Source organism: Brassica napus, chromosome C1 (genome assembly GCF_020379485.1).
Source record: "Brassica napus cultivar Da-Ae chromosome C1, Da-Ae, whole genome shotgun sequence".
NCBI classification, from domain to species: Eukaryota; Viridiplantae; Streptophyta; class Magnoliopsida; order Brassicales; family Brassicaceae; genus Brassica; species Brassica napus.
In genome coordinates this window covers 10,966,820-10,984,092 of record NC_063444.1, presented here as the reverse complement: position 1 = coordinate 10,984,092, position 17,273 = coordinate 10,966,820, and the positions used below count along the sequence as shown (strand labels likewise).

Below are 17,273 nucleotides of genomic sequence, written 5' to 3'. Positions count from 1 at the left end.
GTAACCCATCGTGACATTCCTTAAGTATCAATGGAATATACGCTGAGTTCGATGGAATGACTAGACGACCTTTATACAACAATCTTCCTTCCTTCACCATAAATCCATTCTCCACTTCTACATCCACAGTCTTCTCACTGATCATCAATTTCATCTCATCACTCTCATCAATCTCCTTGTAAAGATCCTCAATTTGTAGAGCCTTCGGTATTGTCAATGCCAATAGCTCCAAGGAAGAGTAGTTGACAATACGAGACAGCCCATCTGCAACTCGATTCTCACTCCCCACTTTGTACTCAATATCAAACTCATAGCCCATAATCTAGGTCAGCCACCTCTGATAATCCAATGTAACCTCTCGCTGCTCCAATAAAAATTTGAGACTGCTCTGATCCGTTCTAACCAAGAAACGCCTCCCCAACAAATAATGTCGCCACTTCTGAATTGACATCACTATTGCCATTAACTCACGCTCGTATATCGGCTTCATTTGCTCCCTCTCCGTGAGAGCATGACTAAAGAAGGCTATGGGATGTCTATCTTGCATCACTACAGCCCCCAAACCATAACCCGATGCATCAGACTCAATGATGAACATCATTGTGAAATCTGGCAACGCAAGCACTGGTGCTGAAACCATTGCTGATTTTAAATTGTCGAAGGCGGTCTGTGAAGCTGTAGACCATAAGAATTGCTCCTTCTTCAACAGTTCTGTTAATGGCCTTGCTAACATGCCATAAGCTTGAACAAACCTCCTGTAATATCCTACAACAAGCAGTATAAAGATGGTAACAACAGTAGGAACTGTCATCGCCACAACAACTCCATATGAGATTCCTTTGCTATCTTCTCATAACCATAGAAAGCAATGTCATATATATATTAATCATATATTTTCTTCAACTGGAAAACACTTACCATTATTGGTCGTTCTGGCATGATCATCTTCAGGAGGATGAGAAGCCATAGGAAGAGGAGGAGGAGGAGGAGAAGCTACCGTGAATTTATCAAAGGCAGTATGTATACAAGTCCCACCTGAAAAAGCAGCTTGGCCGCATAACAACGCCTCCTTGCTTCTGACCACAACATTACTGGTAGTCCCTTGCGCTCTGCCGCAGACAGTTATCACAATCCCCAGAGGAAAGATCTGGCGTGAATTGCATCAAAGCATATATGTTCTGGAGAGCTGTCAAGGGTGCCATATCAGCTTTGTAATGGTTATTACTAGAGGATGGTGTGCTTTTTGATGTGGAGGCTGCATCAATCATACGATCAACTAATTCAGTCTTCCCATGTTTTTGTGAACTCTGTTAGATCTAAGCTGCAGGCGGATATAGATTCGCAGATCCTAAGAAAGAAGTGTTGGAATAGCGCACATAGCAAATTGTAGGGTCACCAGGCCACCTAAACGTGTTTGTTTGGTGATAGAATAACGATGTATTATTCACTGTAATCGTATCTCTCAGATAAAAAGACTCGACTCGAGACTCCGTAACTGCCACTCTTGCTCTCACACACGAGAGACAAGCCCAGACACAATTCTACCAAATTGCATAAACCCACCTATCCACCCTATGTGTCCTTTTATAGACTAAGGCCCACAACAACTATTGTATTGTTTTACAAGTATTATTTGAATAAAGCTGAGGCTCTTTCTTCTTCTCCACGTCTTGCTTCATTTCTTATTCTCTTCCAAGTTATTCTGCTTCTTCTGTCTACGAGTATAAACCTGTGACACCCGTCACATTTACATAATAAAATGTTACGATAAATAAATAGCTCTGATACCAAATTGTGACACCCCGATTTACATAATAAAATGTTACGATAAATAAATAGCTCTGATACCAAATTGTGACACCCCGATTTACATAATAAAATGTTACGATAAATAAATAGCTCTGATACCAAAATGTGACACCCGCCACTTTCGAAATATAATAAATAGATAAAAGCGGAAATAAAATAATAATACAACTCAAATAATAATAATAATTTCCACCATAATATAAAAGTCAATACGATACCCAAAAGGCCTAAAAGCCCAACATCGATAACATCCGAAATATAAAATACGACATAAACCGAAAGTCTAAAATAGGAATAACATAAACGATAAAAGTCCAAAGGCCTAAAGGCCCGATAAAGATAAAAGCGGTAAAAGCGATAGAAGCCCAAAAGCCCAATAGCACCGGTCCGATAATCACTCCTGCTCGTCGGTCTCACCTGAAAGGGGGAAAGAAGGAGGGGTGAGCAACAGGGGAGTTGCCCAGCGAGGTATGGGATGCTAAACCGCAAACCACAGACTGAGTTCATAGCACTACTAAAATGTAGGCTTAGCTCTAGCATGAAACAAACACGGTGCCTATTACACCACACATAACAATCAATATTCGGCTAGAGGACTAGCCGTTACAACTCATGCGCTTATAGTACATAGCTACTCTCTGCACCACGCATCTCCTCATAAGGATATATACATATACTCGAAGCGTCGCTAGTACAGTCTGTCTCTGTACCCCCGCCCATCGTAGCGTCGAATGCAAACGTCTCTGCACCACGCCCCAAACAGTAGCGTCGAAGCTCAAACGTCTCTGAACTCACGCCCATACCACACCGTAGCGTCGAAGCTCAGACATCTCTGAACTCACGCCCTCATCACATAGTCCCTACTCATAACTATGTATATACATATATATAGCAGTTCTTAGCATCAATCATTTTACACAATCGTTGAATCCTCTATTATCCTAATTCCAGTTAACAATCAATATCAATAACGAACAAGCAAGACTCTCAAATAGACTCGATTCACAAAGACGGATCATGTTTCGAAACTAAACTTTCCATAATGGTAGTACTAAACTAGCTCGGGATTTAAAGGAATAGCCCTCACCTTAGCAACAAGAAGAAGTGGTATCTATGAACTCCAGCTGCTCAAATAGACTCTAAATCTGAAATCAGGGCGAAAAATCGAGTTAGAATGCCTTTCGAACGGTTTAAAATGGGACTGGTCAAGATTTGCGGAAAAGTCAACCCGCTGGTCAAAGTCAACCCGGTCAAACTTTGACCAGAAATCGATTTGACTAAACCGACCGGTTTACCCTAACCGAACCGAAATCAATTTAAACCGGCTAACCGATCAGTTAACCGAGTCAACTGAGTTGACTCACTGAGTTGACTCGGACGAGCTGACCGAGTCACCGGCGAGTTACCGGCGACGGTCAACGGCGGCGACGGCGGATATTCCGGCGGCGGAGGACGGTGGTCCGGCGGTGGCGACGTTTTCTGGCGGCGCGTGTACCTCACGCGCGCGCAGAGGCGAAACTTCCGGAGGCGCGTGCGGCTTCGTCCGGACTCCGATTGAGGCGTTTTTGGTGGCTACGGATTCGTCTCGACGAGAAGAACACAATGGTAGTCTTGGATTCACGAGATTCATCACGTTTAGGAAGTTATGGGCGATTTACTAAACGGAAACGAAACTGAGCTTAAGGAATGCGGTTTCCGGTGATTACCTAGGGTGTTTATCGGTGGTGGCAAGCTAAACGTGGTCACGGCGCACGGTTGCTCCGGCGACGAGCTCAGGTGAGCTTTCTCCCTTCTTCTCTCTCTTTCTCTCTCTCTCTTTCTCAAGCTTTAAAGAAGATGGAGATGGTGGGGAAGAAGGTGGAGATGGTGGAGAAGAAGGTGGAAGTGGTGGGGTTGGAGAAAGAAGTGGAGATGGTAGGAGTGGTGGGTCATTACAAAACCCTCTGTGGTATATCATTTGGTTAGGACAATTATGTATCAAATTTCTTGATACAATCAGAACAGTCTTCTGGAGTTGATCCTGGGATGCACATCCCCACTGCATAGACACGGTTGGGTTCTTGTCCGATGGAACCGTTATAGAAGAGGCCCTCTTGAGTCGAGATGTTGGAAGGAAATGAAGAGAGGATGAGCCGGCGGTTTCTGTCGTAAGTACCGTTGCCGTTGGGCCTGAAATACCCATCATTATCCATGCATGTTTGTGCTGAAACCGAAGCAACGCCAAGGCTTATTAGGACAAAACAGAGTAATGAAAACAAAATCCCCTGCTTCATAATTCACTTTAAGATTGCGGCGAAAGTAAAATCTCTGTCTGTAAGTATACACGTTTCTTACAGTGATCCTCAAAAACCTTGGGAAACGGCACTACAAGTCAAAATAACAATATTTAGAATTTCACAAGGATGCTATTTTACTAGACTAGAAGCCCATTGGATTAAGGACAGCTGGAGAAGGACCAGATTTATTGGACTAATGTGTCAGTCAGTGTCTTTGGTTTCCCAAATAAACCAGTGTATTGGAAAGTAGCCTAAAGTACATTTAGATCAAGTGAACCAAAGTGACTTTCTTGCCCAAGATACGCGTTCCACTACAAGATCATATGATGTTTATGTCTTCATCTTTATTGATTTTTTCCTGGAGAATAGGAGAGAGTATGGTCTTGCCTCTTGAGAACATATATGTATGTTAAGGTTAATCTACAGGTATATAAGTACGCTAATAAGAAAATCTTAAGGTTGTATAATTTTTAAGCTTTCTTCAAATAAAGCAGATCAAAATCTAGTATTAGTGAATTAAAAATCCCCAGCACATCAAAAAGTCTACATAATAGCAAAAATTATAACCGTAAATTTATATCCTAAGAATGTCATTAGGCCAGAATGCTAGATAGGAAGACAAACATAACCACAATTTAAATCACACAAAATAAGAACATATAGAAGAATCACCATTCAAATTCAAATCACAAAGAATATTTCCTCTCTTCAACGAGGCTCTAAATCAGAAATCGTCACGTCACTACCAGAATAACCAACGGATCTTTGACCTGTGGATTGACTTGAATCGTATCCTTCAGATAGTTGGTCCAGTTTGTTCATGCGATGCGGGAAACAACTCGGAAGGCGAGGCAGTGGTAGAGTGATTGTGTTACTAGTGAGCATCAAGATGATAGTTGATAACATTGGACGGTCATCTGGATTATCTTGAACACATAAGAGTGCAATATGGATGCATCTGGTGACTTCATTACTCTGATAATTCCCTCCAATTGTCGGATCCACCAGCTCTAGAGGTGACACATTTCTCCAAAGCCTCCAGGCCTAACAAAAATGAACAATCAGGAACCCTTTGTTCTCATATGTTTAGAGATGTTAAACTGTTGAAGGTTTGAGGTCTTTATGCTCACATTGTTGACCAAATTTCCAGCAGTACTAGTTTCATCCATCTGGTAGAGGCCACTGTTTTTCTTGCCGCTTATAATCTCGAGAACTAAGACTCCAAAGCTGTAAATGTCAGACTTCATGGAGAACTGACCTTGCATTGCATACTCGGGAGACATGTAAGCGCTGACAAACATACAAAGTATGGTTAATATTCAATAGAAAAATGCTCAAGAAACTTATGATCTTGTTGTACATTACAAGCATAACTTACTAGGTTCCAGCAATTTTGCTAGTATTGCCTTGAGTTTGGTCCATTTCAAAGATCGTAGACAATCCAAACTGAAATTTTTGGGTTCATATTGGCATCTAAGAGAATGTTGCTGGCTTTGAGGTCACGATGTATGTGAAAGATTGAAGAAATAAGACAATGAAACTGCAATTTCTATTTCTTGCTTCTTAAGGTTTTACAATGAGAATGAGATTGCTTAAATACAGAAATGTGAAAGCCCTAGTTCCTATTACACTTGTCATCATCCTTCTTCTCCAAGAGATCCGAGGGCTGAGAAGGGGTTGTACAACTCTAGACCACACGGTGATGTCATGATCTGCTTTCCCTTCCTTTTCTCTTCTCTTGCTCTGTCTTTGTCGCAAAGTAATGTATCCGTTGGAGAGGATTGATGAGCTGGCTGTGTCTTGATGGAAATGGGCTTGAGTTGTTGTTGGGGTTGAAGTGTTGTGGGCTTGATTAGAATTGCTTCATTGAGTGTCTTGGGCTTGTCTGAACTGACCTTGTCAATATCCCCTCTCAAACGAGGCGTGGGAGGAACGTCAACGCCGAGTTTGTATCTGAGGCTACAAAAAGGAGCTGTTGGGAGAGATTTAGTGAAGATGTCAGCTAGCTGAAGCCTTGCTGGAATGTGCTTGACAACTAACGAGCCCAAAGCCACTCTTTCACGAACGTAGTGATAGTCTGTTTCAAAATGCTTTGTACGTCTGTGAAATGCCGGATTAGCTGTGAGGTAGATAGAAGATAGATTGTCACCAAAGAGTTCAGGAGTCACTGGGAGAGATATACCAAGTTCCCGTAGAAGAATGCTTATCCAGGCTAACTCAGATGCAGTTTCAGAAAGCGATCTGTACTCTGCTTCAGTGGAGCTCTTTGAGACTGTCGGTTGTTTCTTAGAGGACCAAGAGATGAGATTTTGGCCGAGAAACGTACAGAAACCTCCTGTAGATCTTCTTGTAGCTTGACAACCAGCCCAGTCGCTGTCACTGTAGGCGCGGAGAGTACAGTCAGTGTCTTGGACAAGCGAGATACCCATTGTCACAGTTCCTTTGATGTAGCGTAGGATTCGCTTTAGGTTTGTGAAGTCTGAGACTGAAGGAGCATGCATCTTCTGGCAGACATAGTTTACTGCGAACTGGATGTCAGGTCTTGTCAAGGTTAGATACTGAAGTTTCCCAGCTAGTTTTCTAAAGAACTGAGGATTGTAGAAAGGCTTATCCTGATCTGGAACGTTATTGAGTTGCAGCGGCAGGGGAGTGTTGATTGGTGAGCAATTTTCCATACCAGCCACTCCAAGAAGGTCGATTGCGTATTGTTCTTGGGATAGGAATAAACCTTCATCATGAAATGTCGCCTGAATTCCCAGGAAGTAATGAAGCTTCCCAAGATCTTTCATTCTGAATTTTGCGTTGAGTTCATCAAGTAGCTTCGTTAGGATCACCGAGCTATTACCGGTGATAGCCATATCATCCACATACAAAAGGAGCATGATGATATTTCCGTCTTTGTTGTATATGAACAGAGATGGGTCCTTCACGCTACATACAAAACCAAACTCAATAAGAAAATCACTAAACTTGTTAAACCAAGCACGCGGGGACTGTTTGAGACCATAGAGAGATTTATGGAGGTGACAGACGTGATCTGGTTTGCTTTTGTCGACAAAACCAGCTGGTTGCTTCATGTGAACAGTTTCTAGAAGATCCCCGTGCAAGAAGGCGTTTTTAACATCCATCTGTTTCACTTCCCACTTCATGATTGTAGCTAGATGAAGGACAATGCGGACAGTCGCAGTTCTGACCACATGACTGTATGTCTCTAGATAGTCTACACCTTCCTCTTGACTGTTCCCATGTGCCACTAAGCGGGCTCTATGACTCTTGATCGTTCCGTCGGAGTTCAGTTTGTATCGGTAAATCCATTTGTTTCCCAACACATGCATCTCTGGCGTTCTTGGAACAAGAGACCATGTTTTTGTGACAGTGCAGTTCTCAAATTCTTCTCCCATGGCATTGCTCCAATTTGGATCTTTGAGAGCAGCAGCCACTGTAGTTGGGACTGGTTCAGTAGGTCTATGCGACAGGAGAGCGTACTTGGGGTTTGGCTTAACTATACCGGCTTTCGCTCTTGTTACCATAGAATGCTGAGATGTTGAGATTGGAACTGTAGAACTGATGGTTACAGATCCGACGGTGCTTTCATCAGGAGTGTGTTGACCACTGAGAATTCTTGAGGTGTTGACTGTAGTACTGCTTGAAGTTCGTTCCATGTTTCCAGAGAGAGGTGGAAAGTCTTCGTCAGAGAAAAGAGAGTTGGCAGTTTGAGTAACACCAGAGGGTTGTGTGATTTGAACATTTGATGACAACACAGGTGGAACAGGTCTTGGTTGCTTGTCTGACTGAGCTGAATCATGACGCAAGAAGCTTTTCTGCCAAGCTATCAACGACGGAGTAGTTGCTTGAGCGTGAAAGCTTTGGTATGTTGACTCAAAAGGGAAGTTTGTTTCTTCAAAGAGAACATGCCTAGAGATGTAGACACGTCCTGTTGGTGGATACAAACAACGATATCCTTTATATTTATCATTGTATCCAAGGAAGACGCAGTGAAGGGATCGAGGATCAAATTTGGTAACTGCATAGTCCCTCAACATGGGATAACAGGAGCAACCGAAAGCTCGAAGGGAGGAGTAGTCAGGTACTTTGCCGTGTAACAACTCAAAAGGGGTTCGCTTGTCTTGCAAGGCTGACGAAGGCAGTAGATTGCTCAAGAAGTTTGCTGTATAGAAGGCTTCTACCCAGTATCGTTGAGGTGTCTTGCTTTGAAACATCATCGTGAGTCCCAGTTCAGTAACGTGACGATGTTTTCTTTCAGCGAGACCGTTTTGTTGCGGAGTGTGTGGGCATGAGATGATCTGTTGAATGCCGTTGTCTTTGAGATGAGCCAGGAACTGATTGCTAATGAACTCACCACCCCCATCACATTGGAAGATTCCGATTTTCTGAGACAACTGATTCTCTACCAACTTCTGAAACCACACGAACGTTTTGAAGAAGTCGGATTTGGTCTTTAAAGGAAATAGCCAACAGAAGCGAGAGTAGTTGTCTATAAATATAACGTAAAAACGGAATCCTTGATTAGAAGTAACAGGAGAGGGACCCCAGAGATCACAATGAACTCTCTCTAAGGGTCTAGAAGCAACAAAAGAAGACGCAACAAACGGTAACCTACAACTCTTCCCTAGCTGACATGAATCACACATCTTCAAGGTACTTTTATTGACTAAAATAAACTTCTTCTGAACCAGATACTGGAGAGTCTGATCTTGCGGATGGCCCAGTCTCCTATGCCACACCTCATCACTAGCAGCTATCTGTCTGGTGGAGTAATAGGCTTGAGGCTTCGGAGAGTTGAGACTATAGAGACCTTCACGGGTGCTTCCTTGTTTCAGGAGGCTTTGTGTTTGCTTGTCCTTTACATATACTCGGTTAGAATCAAACTCAAATGAACAAGGGTAGTCATTTGTAAGTTTAGAAACAGACAACAATGACTTAGTGATTCCTGGACATACTAGCACGTCTCTAAGAGGGAGAGAAGTACCTGATGTAGAAGCGATGTCTGCAGAGCCAACGTGTGTTATTGGTAAGAAGTTTCCGTCCCCAATGATCACTGCATCATTGCCCTTGTAAGGCTGAGTGTAAGCAAGATGATGCGGAGAGTTGGTTATGTGTGATGTGGCACCAGAATCCGCAAACCATTCAGCACCAGCATTATCAGAGACGTCGGTTATACGCATAGCGGCCAAGGCTACAGGCAAGTCTTCCTCTTGATAGGTGTTATTAAACCGATGCCAACATCTTAGTGCACTGTGACCGTAGCGCCCACATATCTGACAAGAGGGTCTGTCATCAGATGAGACTGAGGATGCAGAAGAACCTGACTGAGACCTTGGAGACGACAACTGTTGGTGAAAACCGCGGCCTCTTGTAGAGAAGGAACCTCGACCTCGGTTTGACCCAAATCGCCTGTTAGACTGCCCTCTGCCTCCTTGGTTGTAGTAGCCAGTCTGATAGTTGGTTCTCTGAAGGTTGAAGGCTAGATGTGGAGAAGCCTCTGTTGAAACATTGTAGCGTTGGATGCGAGCGTCGTAGCTGTGAAGACGAGGAATGAGATCGTCCAAGTTAGGGTTTGGCATTATATCCACAGATCCTTCAATGCTGGTTATCAGAGGCTCATAATCCTTGCCTAATCCTTGAAGAGCCGCAAAAATCTTCATCCTTTCTGGAACTGGACTGTCAATCGAAGCTAACTGGTCACAAATGAGCTTAATGTCTGTGAGATAATCTGTCATCGATCTGTCTTGCTTGGTCACGGTCTGAAGCTTACGTTGGAGTTCGAACAGACGTGAAGAAGTTGGTCGGTTGTAGTGTTTTGCCAAAACATTCCAGATCTGGTGAGATGTCGAACAAGAGACAACCAAACTTTGTATGTCTTCAGAGAAAGACCCAAGCAACCACGATTTGATGACTTGATCTGTTTGGAACCAGGTGTGAAAATCAGGGTTTGTAACAGGAGTAGTTGAGCCGTTGATACCAGGTACATGGATAGTCTCTGGTGGTTGAGGAGTAGCTCTGGTGACGAACCCTAGAAGCCGTTGTCCGTTGAGAAAAGCTTCGAATTGGTTCTTCCACAAAAGGTAGTTCCTTTCAGTGAGCTTGACTGTTACTGAGTTTACTATCTTCAGAGAAGGAGGGGTATAGAGTTCAATAGCTTCCATGGCTCTGATACCATGAAAGATTGAAGAAATAAGACAATGAAACTGCAATTTCTATTTCTTGCTTCTTAAGGTTTTACAATGAGAATGAGATTGCTTAAATACAGAAATGTGAAAGCCTAGTTCCTATTACACTTGTCATCATCCTTCTTCTCCAAGAGATCCGAGGGCTGAGAAGGGGTTGTACAACTCTGGACCACACGGTGATGTCATAATCTGCTTTCCCTTCCTTTTCTCTTCTCTTGCTCTGTCTTTGTCGCAAAGTAATGTATCCGTTGGAGAGGATTGATGAGCTGGCTGTGTCTTGATGGAAATGGGCTTGAGTTGTTGTTGGGGTTGAAGTGTTGTGGGCTTGATTAGAATTGCTTCATTGAGTGTCTTGGGCTTGTCTGAACTGACCTTGTCAATAGTATGATTGTGAGCTGTGAATCTTGATGCAGATAAAGAATTCCTCGAGCAATCCCTTCAATGATATTGTACCTCTGAATCCAGTCTAGCTGACTTTGTCTTTCAGGGTCTGCTTATATTAGTCAGTTTTAAAAGCTGAAGAATAATCCTTCAAATAAGAAAAAAAAAATTGAAGGGAAACATACCAAATAGGAAATAGTCAAGGCTTTTGTTGGGAACAAACTCGTATATCAAAATCTTCTCCACTCCTTCCAGACAAAATCCAAGAAGCCTAACCAAATTTCTGTGTTGAAGTTTTGAGACAAGAACAGCCTCGTTCTTGAACTCTCTTATCCCTTGTCCTGACTTTTCCGACAGTCGCTTCACAGCCACTTCTGTTCCATTTGAAAGCGTACCCTACATACCATTTAATGACACCAGAATAGCCAGTTATTAGTAACTTAGAAAAATGAAAAAAAAAAGAGACTTACTCACCTTGTAAACTTCGCCAAATCCGCCTTCACCGAGCTTATTACTTCTCGAAAACTTGTTTGTTGCAACTTCAATTGTCTTAAAGTCATATTGCGATGAATGTGGAGTTGAAATATCACTATCAGCTGCAAAGCAAAGGGTGTATTAGTTTTATTTGTATAAGCTTCTAAGAGAAGAAACAATAAGAGCTAAGACTCAAGATACTAACATTCAACTTGAGTTCTTTGCATTGACTTTCTCCTGCAACAAAGAAAAACTCCTAGAACAAGAAGTATAACAACAGTTGGAACCGTGATGGCCGCAACAACTCTAGATGAGATTCCTTTCCTATCTTCTAATAACACAGAGAAAGCAATGTCATTCTATCAAAAGGACCCTGGCCATTGTGTCAGAGGTCCATGTCCGAGTGACCGCTGGAACTAAACTAATATTACATAGTCACTTATTAGTTGGAAAACTTACCAGTATAAATGGTGTTGTCCTGATCATCTGCAGGTTCTGGCACAACCACGGGAGGAAGATGAGAAGGAGAAGAAGAAGCCACCGTAAAATTAGCAGCAAAAGAAGCCGTAGAGTAATCATACAACTCCCAACGGAAAAAGCAGATTGGCCGCAAAATACGGGTTCCTCGCTTCAGAGCACAGCACGAGTGGAAGTCATTTGCGCTCTGACGCAGACAATTCTTACAATCACGAGAGGAAACATCCGGCGTGCATTGCATCAAAGCATACATATTCTGAGAAGAGGTCAAGGCTGCACTTGTGCTTTTTCCTGTCGAGGCAACGTCAATCATACGAGCAACCAAGTCTTCCCATGTTTTCTTGAATTCTGTTTTATTCGAGGCTATATATCCACCGTTTGTGACCATACTACGCGGAGTTAGATCTCCAGATCCTGAGAAAGAAGTGCTGGCGTAGCGGACAAGGCAAAGCGTGGGATCGCCTAGCCATGTAAACGCGTTTGTTTGGTTAGAACAACTCTCTATCAAACGATCAGATGCGATCTTGATACAATCGGAACAGTCCTGTGGAGTTGATCCTGGGATGCACATCCCTGTTGCGTATACACGGTTGGGTTCTTGTCCGATGGAGCCGTTGAAGAAGAGGCCCTCTTGAGACGTGACGTTGGAAGGTAAGGAAGAGAGGATGAGACGGCGGTTTGCGTCGTAAGTATCGTTGGGCCTGAAATGCCCCTTGTCCATACATACGTTTTGTGCTGAAATTGAAGTAACGCCAATGGTTATGAAGACAAAACAAAGGATTGAAAATAATACCATGTGCTTCATAATTTACTTAAAGAATGTAGCAAAAGCAAAATCTTTGTCTTTAGTATTCACTTATATGTTCGTCTCTTATCAGCTGCCTTTAATAGCAAATGGAAGTTTCTATGAAAACAGTGATCCTCAAACTTTCAGAAACGTCACACGATAAGTCGATAAGTCAAAAAGTCAAAGTCAGGTTCTTTTAACCCTTACCGAACTTTCAACAAGAACCGCCCCTTTTCTTCTATCTTAATAAAAAGATATACGCCAAAAGGGGAAAAAAAAGAAAAAACAGATTAAGACTTGTACGTGGGATAAACTTTTTCACAAGAAGACCCGAAGACTCAAACCATTAAAGGGCTCTTCTATCTATAAACACGGCATCGCCTTGTCCTGATGAATGCATGGTAACTAGGAAAACTAAAATGTAGAACTAGATTGAAACAAATACCAGTTTTAAGATTTGTATATTGATTGTGTGAGTTAATACATTATAACTTATTCACCCGCAGAGCCGGACTTGAACCTAGGTTTATGAAACATTGGAATGGGTTCCCCACTTTCAACTTTTTCTTTTATATGTATGTATATAAATATGTTGATCAGTTGATATATGTAAACTTAAATGCATAGAAAAATTAAAAGGGAAAGTTTCGGTAGTGGTGTAAATAATAAATATTTATATATAGTGATTTAGTTGATGTTGTGATAAAACTAAAAAAGTAAGCACGATATCTTTAATTTGCTAGGCGAAACTTGTCATACTTACCTTCATCTCCATAGAAGCAACTTTTTTTGTTCATCTATAAAAAAACCAGATTTTTTTTTGTTTCTTACATTAACATTTTTTTTTTTTGGATAGGGTCCCCGAGAGCTCAGGCGCGACTCTGTTCACCCGTATTTATACTTCTTCAAAATCCAATATTTATTTTTATCTTTAGAAAAAATATCGTATACTACCTCAAAAGTTGATAATACAACCAAACAAATGTGGTCTTTTCCTAAGGCATTGAGATTTAAGTCATTTCTAGAATCAACACTAATCTTATCACGGCTATTTGTTTGTTTCTGTACTTGAAGATGATCCCTGATGGATTTTATTACAGAACTACTGAAGTTAATATTTAGATTAGTTTAGAGCCTTTAGGTACATATACATGATGGAAAATCAGCTAAATATATTTTCCCTACTCAACTACAGTAACTACAGCTCAAGGTCGTGGAAACCCTCACATAACATCTTCTCTGGTTCCTTACCAAGGAATATTAACTTTCCATATCTCCTGAGTTTTTCAAGAAACCGTCTCACAAGATTTCCTAACACATAGTTTCTCAAAACTGGAGGATTTGGAGTCTGGATTTGTCCTACAATAAGCTATAGACGGAACCATCCCTCCACAGCTTGTTGACGTCAACAATACTTTAATATGTCTTGCAATCATCTGGCGAAATCCTTCGGAGGCCATCTTGAAACCTTTTAAGGAGATGAGTTACATAGGCTGCTCATCTTTGTTGGCCTTCCTACCAATAAAAGTGGGATTTCCACAAATGTCCCAAAATGAAATGTAATTATTATATATAATAGGGGCAAAGATGGAAACTCGAAAATCCTAATCCGCCAAACTAGTATTCTTCAAAGTCGCACTCATTAGACTAATATTTCATGTTTTACTTTCCAACTAGGTTCATAACTAACATCCATGTGTCCTAGGTTATTAACAAAAAGTCCAAGATGATCTCATTACTCGGTGATCTAAACCCTTCTTGTTGAAAAGAATCAGACACACAACTTTACAATCTCTGTAAACATGACTAACAACAAGAGCTTCCTCTTCTTGATCATCCTATGTTTTCTTCTTACAATCAAAACAAATGTTATCCTTGTCTCTGCTCAAGATCAACAGTGCTTGGCCAAAGGATCTTTCAACACAAACAGCACTTTCAACAAGAACCGTCTCCTTCTCCTCTCTTCTCTTCCTTCTAACGTCACTGCTCAAAACAACTTCTTCTACAATTCTTCTCTAGGCCAAGACCGAGACAAAATCTACGCTCTAGCGATGTGTATTCCCGACACCGAAACAGAGGACTGCTCAAACTGCGTCAAGACAACTTCCGATGGACTTATCAAGACCTGTCCTAACAACACCGAAGCTTTTCACTGGTCAGGTGGTGAAAAAACTCTATGCTTCGTACGTTACTCGACCCGTTCTTTCATTGGCTCACCAGATATGGACCCGCGTCAGATTCTTCCCAACGCTACGGATATAACATCGAATTTGACTGACTTTGATGGGATCTGGCAATATCTGATGCTTAGTATGGTGGATTCAGCTTCGTCAAAGTACTATGAAGCTGAGACCAGACCCTTGACAAGCACTAGTTCTGGAGATAGGATGACGATCTACACGATTATGCAGTGTACTTCTGATGTATCTAGAGCTGAGTGCAACACATGTTTGAGAAACAGCGTAGGTGATTATCAGAACTGTTGCCGTGGGAAACAAGGAGGTCTTGTTACTCGTCCAAATTGCATTTTCCGGTGGGAGTTTTATCCTTTTTACGGAGCCTTTCGCAACACTTCACCACCGGCTAAGAAAGGTTGAAAAGACCAATTCAAAAAACGTTATAAAATACTCTTGTTTTGTCCTGTTTAATATATTGATGTGCTTTTTTTGTAGACGGTTCTTCAACGGTGAAAATTGTCGTCCCAGTTCTTGTCGTTGCCTCCTTATTGATTCTAGCTGTGGTTGGCTACGTTCTTTACAGGAGGAGGAAGAAAAATAATAAGGACAGTTTGAGAGAGACTTATCAAGAACTTGATAGTGAGTTTCTTCAATTGTTTATCAGAATATTTTCAGCAAAATCAAGATTCTAATTTTTTTTTTTTGAATACAGGGAGGTTTGGGGCCAAAGCCCGTAATCTCCCCATGACGAAACCATAGCATCTAATATTAGTTTTATCGGTCACTCGAATTGGGGATCTTTAACACAATGGGCAGGGTCTTTTCTAGTGGAGACAATGACCTCTGGTAATATTTCTTTTATTTGTATGCAGCAGCAGAAGTTGAGGCTCTATCTTCATTGAAATTCGAGTTCCGTGTTATTCAAGTTGCGACTAGTGACTTCTCTGAAGAGTCTAAGCTCGGGGAAGGTGGATTTGGTCCAGTGTACAAGGTGAATAAGCCGGTTTTTGATCTTCTAGACTACAAATTTTCGATATCGACTTATGTTTTCTAATCAACAATGTGAAGGGAAAGCTTCAAAACGGCGAAGAAATAGCGGTGAAGAGATTGGCTTTAAGTTCAGGGCAAGGAGAAGAAGAGTTCAAGAACGAGGTTTTGTTGTTATCTAAGCTTCAACACAGGAATCTAGTTAAGCTACTAGGTTTTTGCTTGAAAGGCGAAGAGAGACTTTTGATCTACGAGTTTGTTCCCAATTCAAGCCTTGATCATTTCATATTCGAGGTTGCGAAACAAGACCATACACTGTCCTTGAAGGCTAGTTGGAGCACACGGTACAGCATTATCGAAAACATAGCTAGAGGGATTCTCTATCTACATGAAGATTCTCGTCTCAAGATCATTCACCGTGACTTGAAGCCTAGTAACATTCTTTTAGACTACCAGATGAACCCCAAAATTTCAGATTTTGGGATGGCGAGGTTGTTCGAGTCAGATGATCAGACACAAGGCCTAACAACAAGCAGAGTCATGGGAACCTAGTAAGCTCTCCATTACAACTAATCTATGGTTTAAAGTCCCAACCGCTGAGACGAAACTACTATTACATAGACGTGGTTTCGGGCTGAGGATTACTTCGGCCCAAACCTCTTGGTATTAAAAAAAAAATTCTGGTTTTTTATACTTTACATTTTCTGTTGCAGCGGTTACATGGCACCAGAGTACATAGCGCGAGGACGGCTCTCGGTTAAAACCGATGTTTACAGTTACGGTATTATGGTTCTTGAGATCATATGTGGTCGGAAGAACAATAGCTTTCAGCCAAGTGGAGTAGCTCTCCATGTAAGTAACCTTAGGTCAAGAAGTTTAACCTACAAGCAACTATTGTTCTCTTTCTGAGTTACTGATTGTTACTACAAAACGGGTTTAGGCGTGGACAAATTGGCGCGGGGATAGAGCACTGGACATTGTAGATTCAGTGATCACAGAGAATGTATCAAGAAACGAGGTGATGAAATGCATCAACATAGGGCTCTTATGCGTTCAAGAGAGTGTGACGAGAAGACCAAACATGAACTCAGTAGTTCACTGGCTCAAGAGTAACTCGGTGACTCTTCCGGTTCCATCAACACCTGCGTATGTTGTTCATAGTGAGTCAGGTGAAGCTTCTCGTGTTTCGCAGTCGACGGTCAATGTTTCAATCACTGAGCTTGAGCCACGTTGATTGTGAAGTTTCGGTTTATTTTTGTTGATTATGCTTTTCATAAGCTCTGCTTTGTATATGATTCGTTTATGTTAATTCTAAATCGAGTAAACCAATTCAGTTACAACTAAACCGGAAAAGACCTTGGGTTTGATTCGACAAGTTCATGATCAAGGTTCGGTAAGAGCCGCCGAAACGGTGTCGTTTAACGAGATGGGTAAGTTATCCCAAAAGAGACAGTTAACGCCACTTGTTAGCCCCAATCGTGAAAGAGTTATTCTTGGTTCACCCCTAGTTAGGTTCATCAGCCAATAGAAAATTGTCATTTTAAATCTAGTATCTTTTAATTAAGGAAACCAAATAACTTGCAAATTATATTATTTTTTCAAAATAAAATTTAAAAATAAATAAAAATAATATATAAAAAACGAATTCAAAAAAAAAAATGTTGTCAACAAAACACTAAATCCTAAGCTCTAATACTAAACCCTAAACTCAAAT

At 41.5% G+C, this 17,273-nt stretch overlaps 3 protein-coding genes across 5 annotated transcripts; 1 reads left to right on the top strand and 2 right to left on the bottom strand.

Annotated features, from left to right (window-relative positions):
- Positions 1–4,490: 4,490 nt before the first annotated feature.
- LOC125580695 (cysteine-rich receptor-like protein kinase 11) lies at positions 4,491–5,525 on the bottom strand. The gene is made up of 3 exons (XM_048745656.1): positions 5,464–5,525; positions 5,216–5,375; positions 4,491–5,129 (listed from the first exon to the last, which is right to left on the bottom strand). The coding sequence occupies exons 1-3, from the start codon at positions 5,505–5,507 to the stop codon at positions 4,794–4,796; spliced, it is 540 nt and encodes a 179-aa protein (XP_048601613.1). The 5' UTR covers positions 5,508–5,525; the 3' UTR covers positions 4,491–4,793.
- A 4,758-nt stretch (positions 5,526–10,283) lies between these two features.
- Positions 10,284–12,622, bottom strand: LOC106375749 (cysteine-rich receptor-like protein kinase 11). Of its 3 annotated transcripts, none has more exons than XM_048745654.1 (5): positions 11,591–12,622; positions 11,337–11,459; positions 11,132–11,253; positions 10,843–11,053; positions 10,284–10,766 (listed from the first exon to the last, which is right to left on the bottom strand). In XM_048745654.1, exons 1-5 carry the CDS (start codon positions 12,411–12,413, stop codon positions 10,606–10,608), a joined length of 1,440 nt encoding a protein of 479 aa, XP_048601611.1. In that variant the 5' UTR covers positions 12,414–12,622; the 3' UTR covers positions 10,284–10,605. The 3 variants fall into 3 exon arrangements, with proteins under 3 accessions (XP_048601611.1, XP_048601610.1, XP_048601612.1); XM_048745653.1 differs by having other exon boundaries at positions 11,337–11,462; positions 11,591–12,613; XM_048745655.1 differs by lacking the exon at positions 11,337–11,459.
- Positions 12,623–12,784: 162 nt separating this feature from the next.
- Positions 12,785–17,209, top strand: LOC106375752 (cysteine-rich receptor-like protein kinase 44). The gene is made up of 6 exons (XM_022694692.2): positions 12,785–14,987; positions 15,068–15,211; positions 15,445–15,563; positions 15,641–16,110; positions 16,273–16,411; positions 16,500–17,209. Exons 1-6 carry the CDS (start codon positions 14,198–14,200, stop codon positions 16,791–16,793), a joined length of 1,956 nt encoding a protein of 651 aa, XP_022550413.1. The 5' UTR covers positions 12,785–14,197; the 3' UTR covers positions 16,794–17,209.
- Positions 17,210–17,273: the final 64 nt, after the last annotated feature.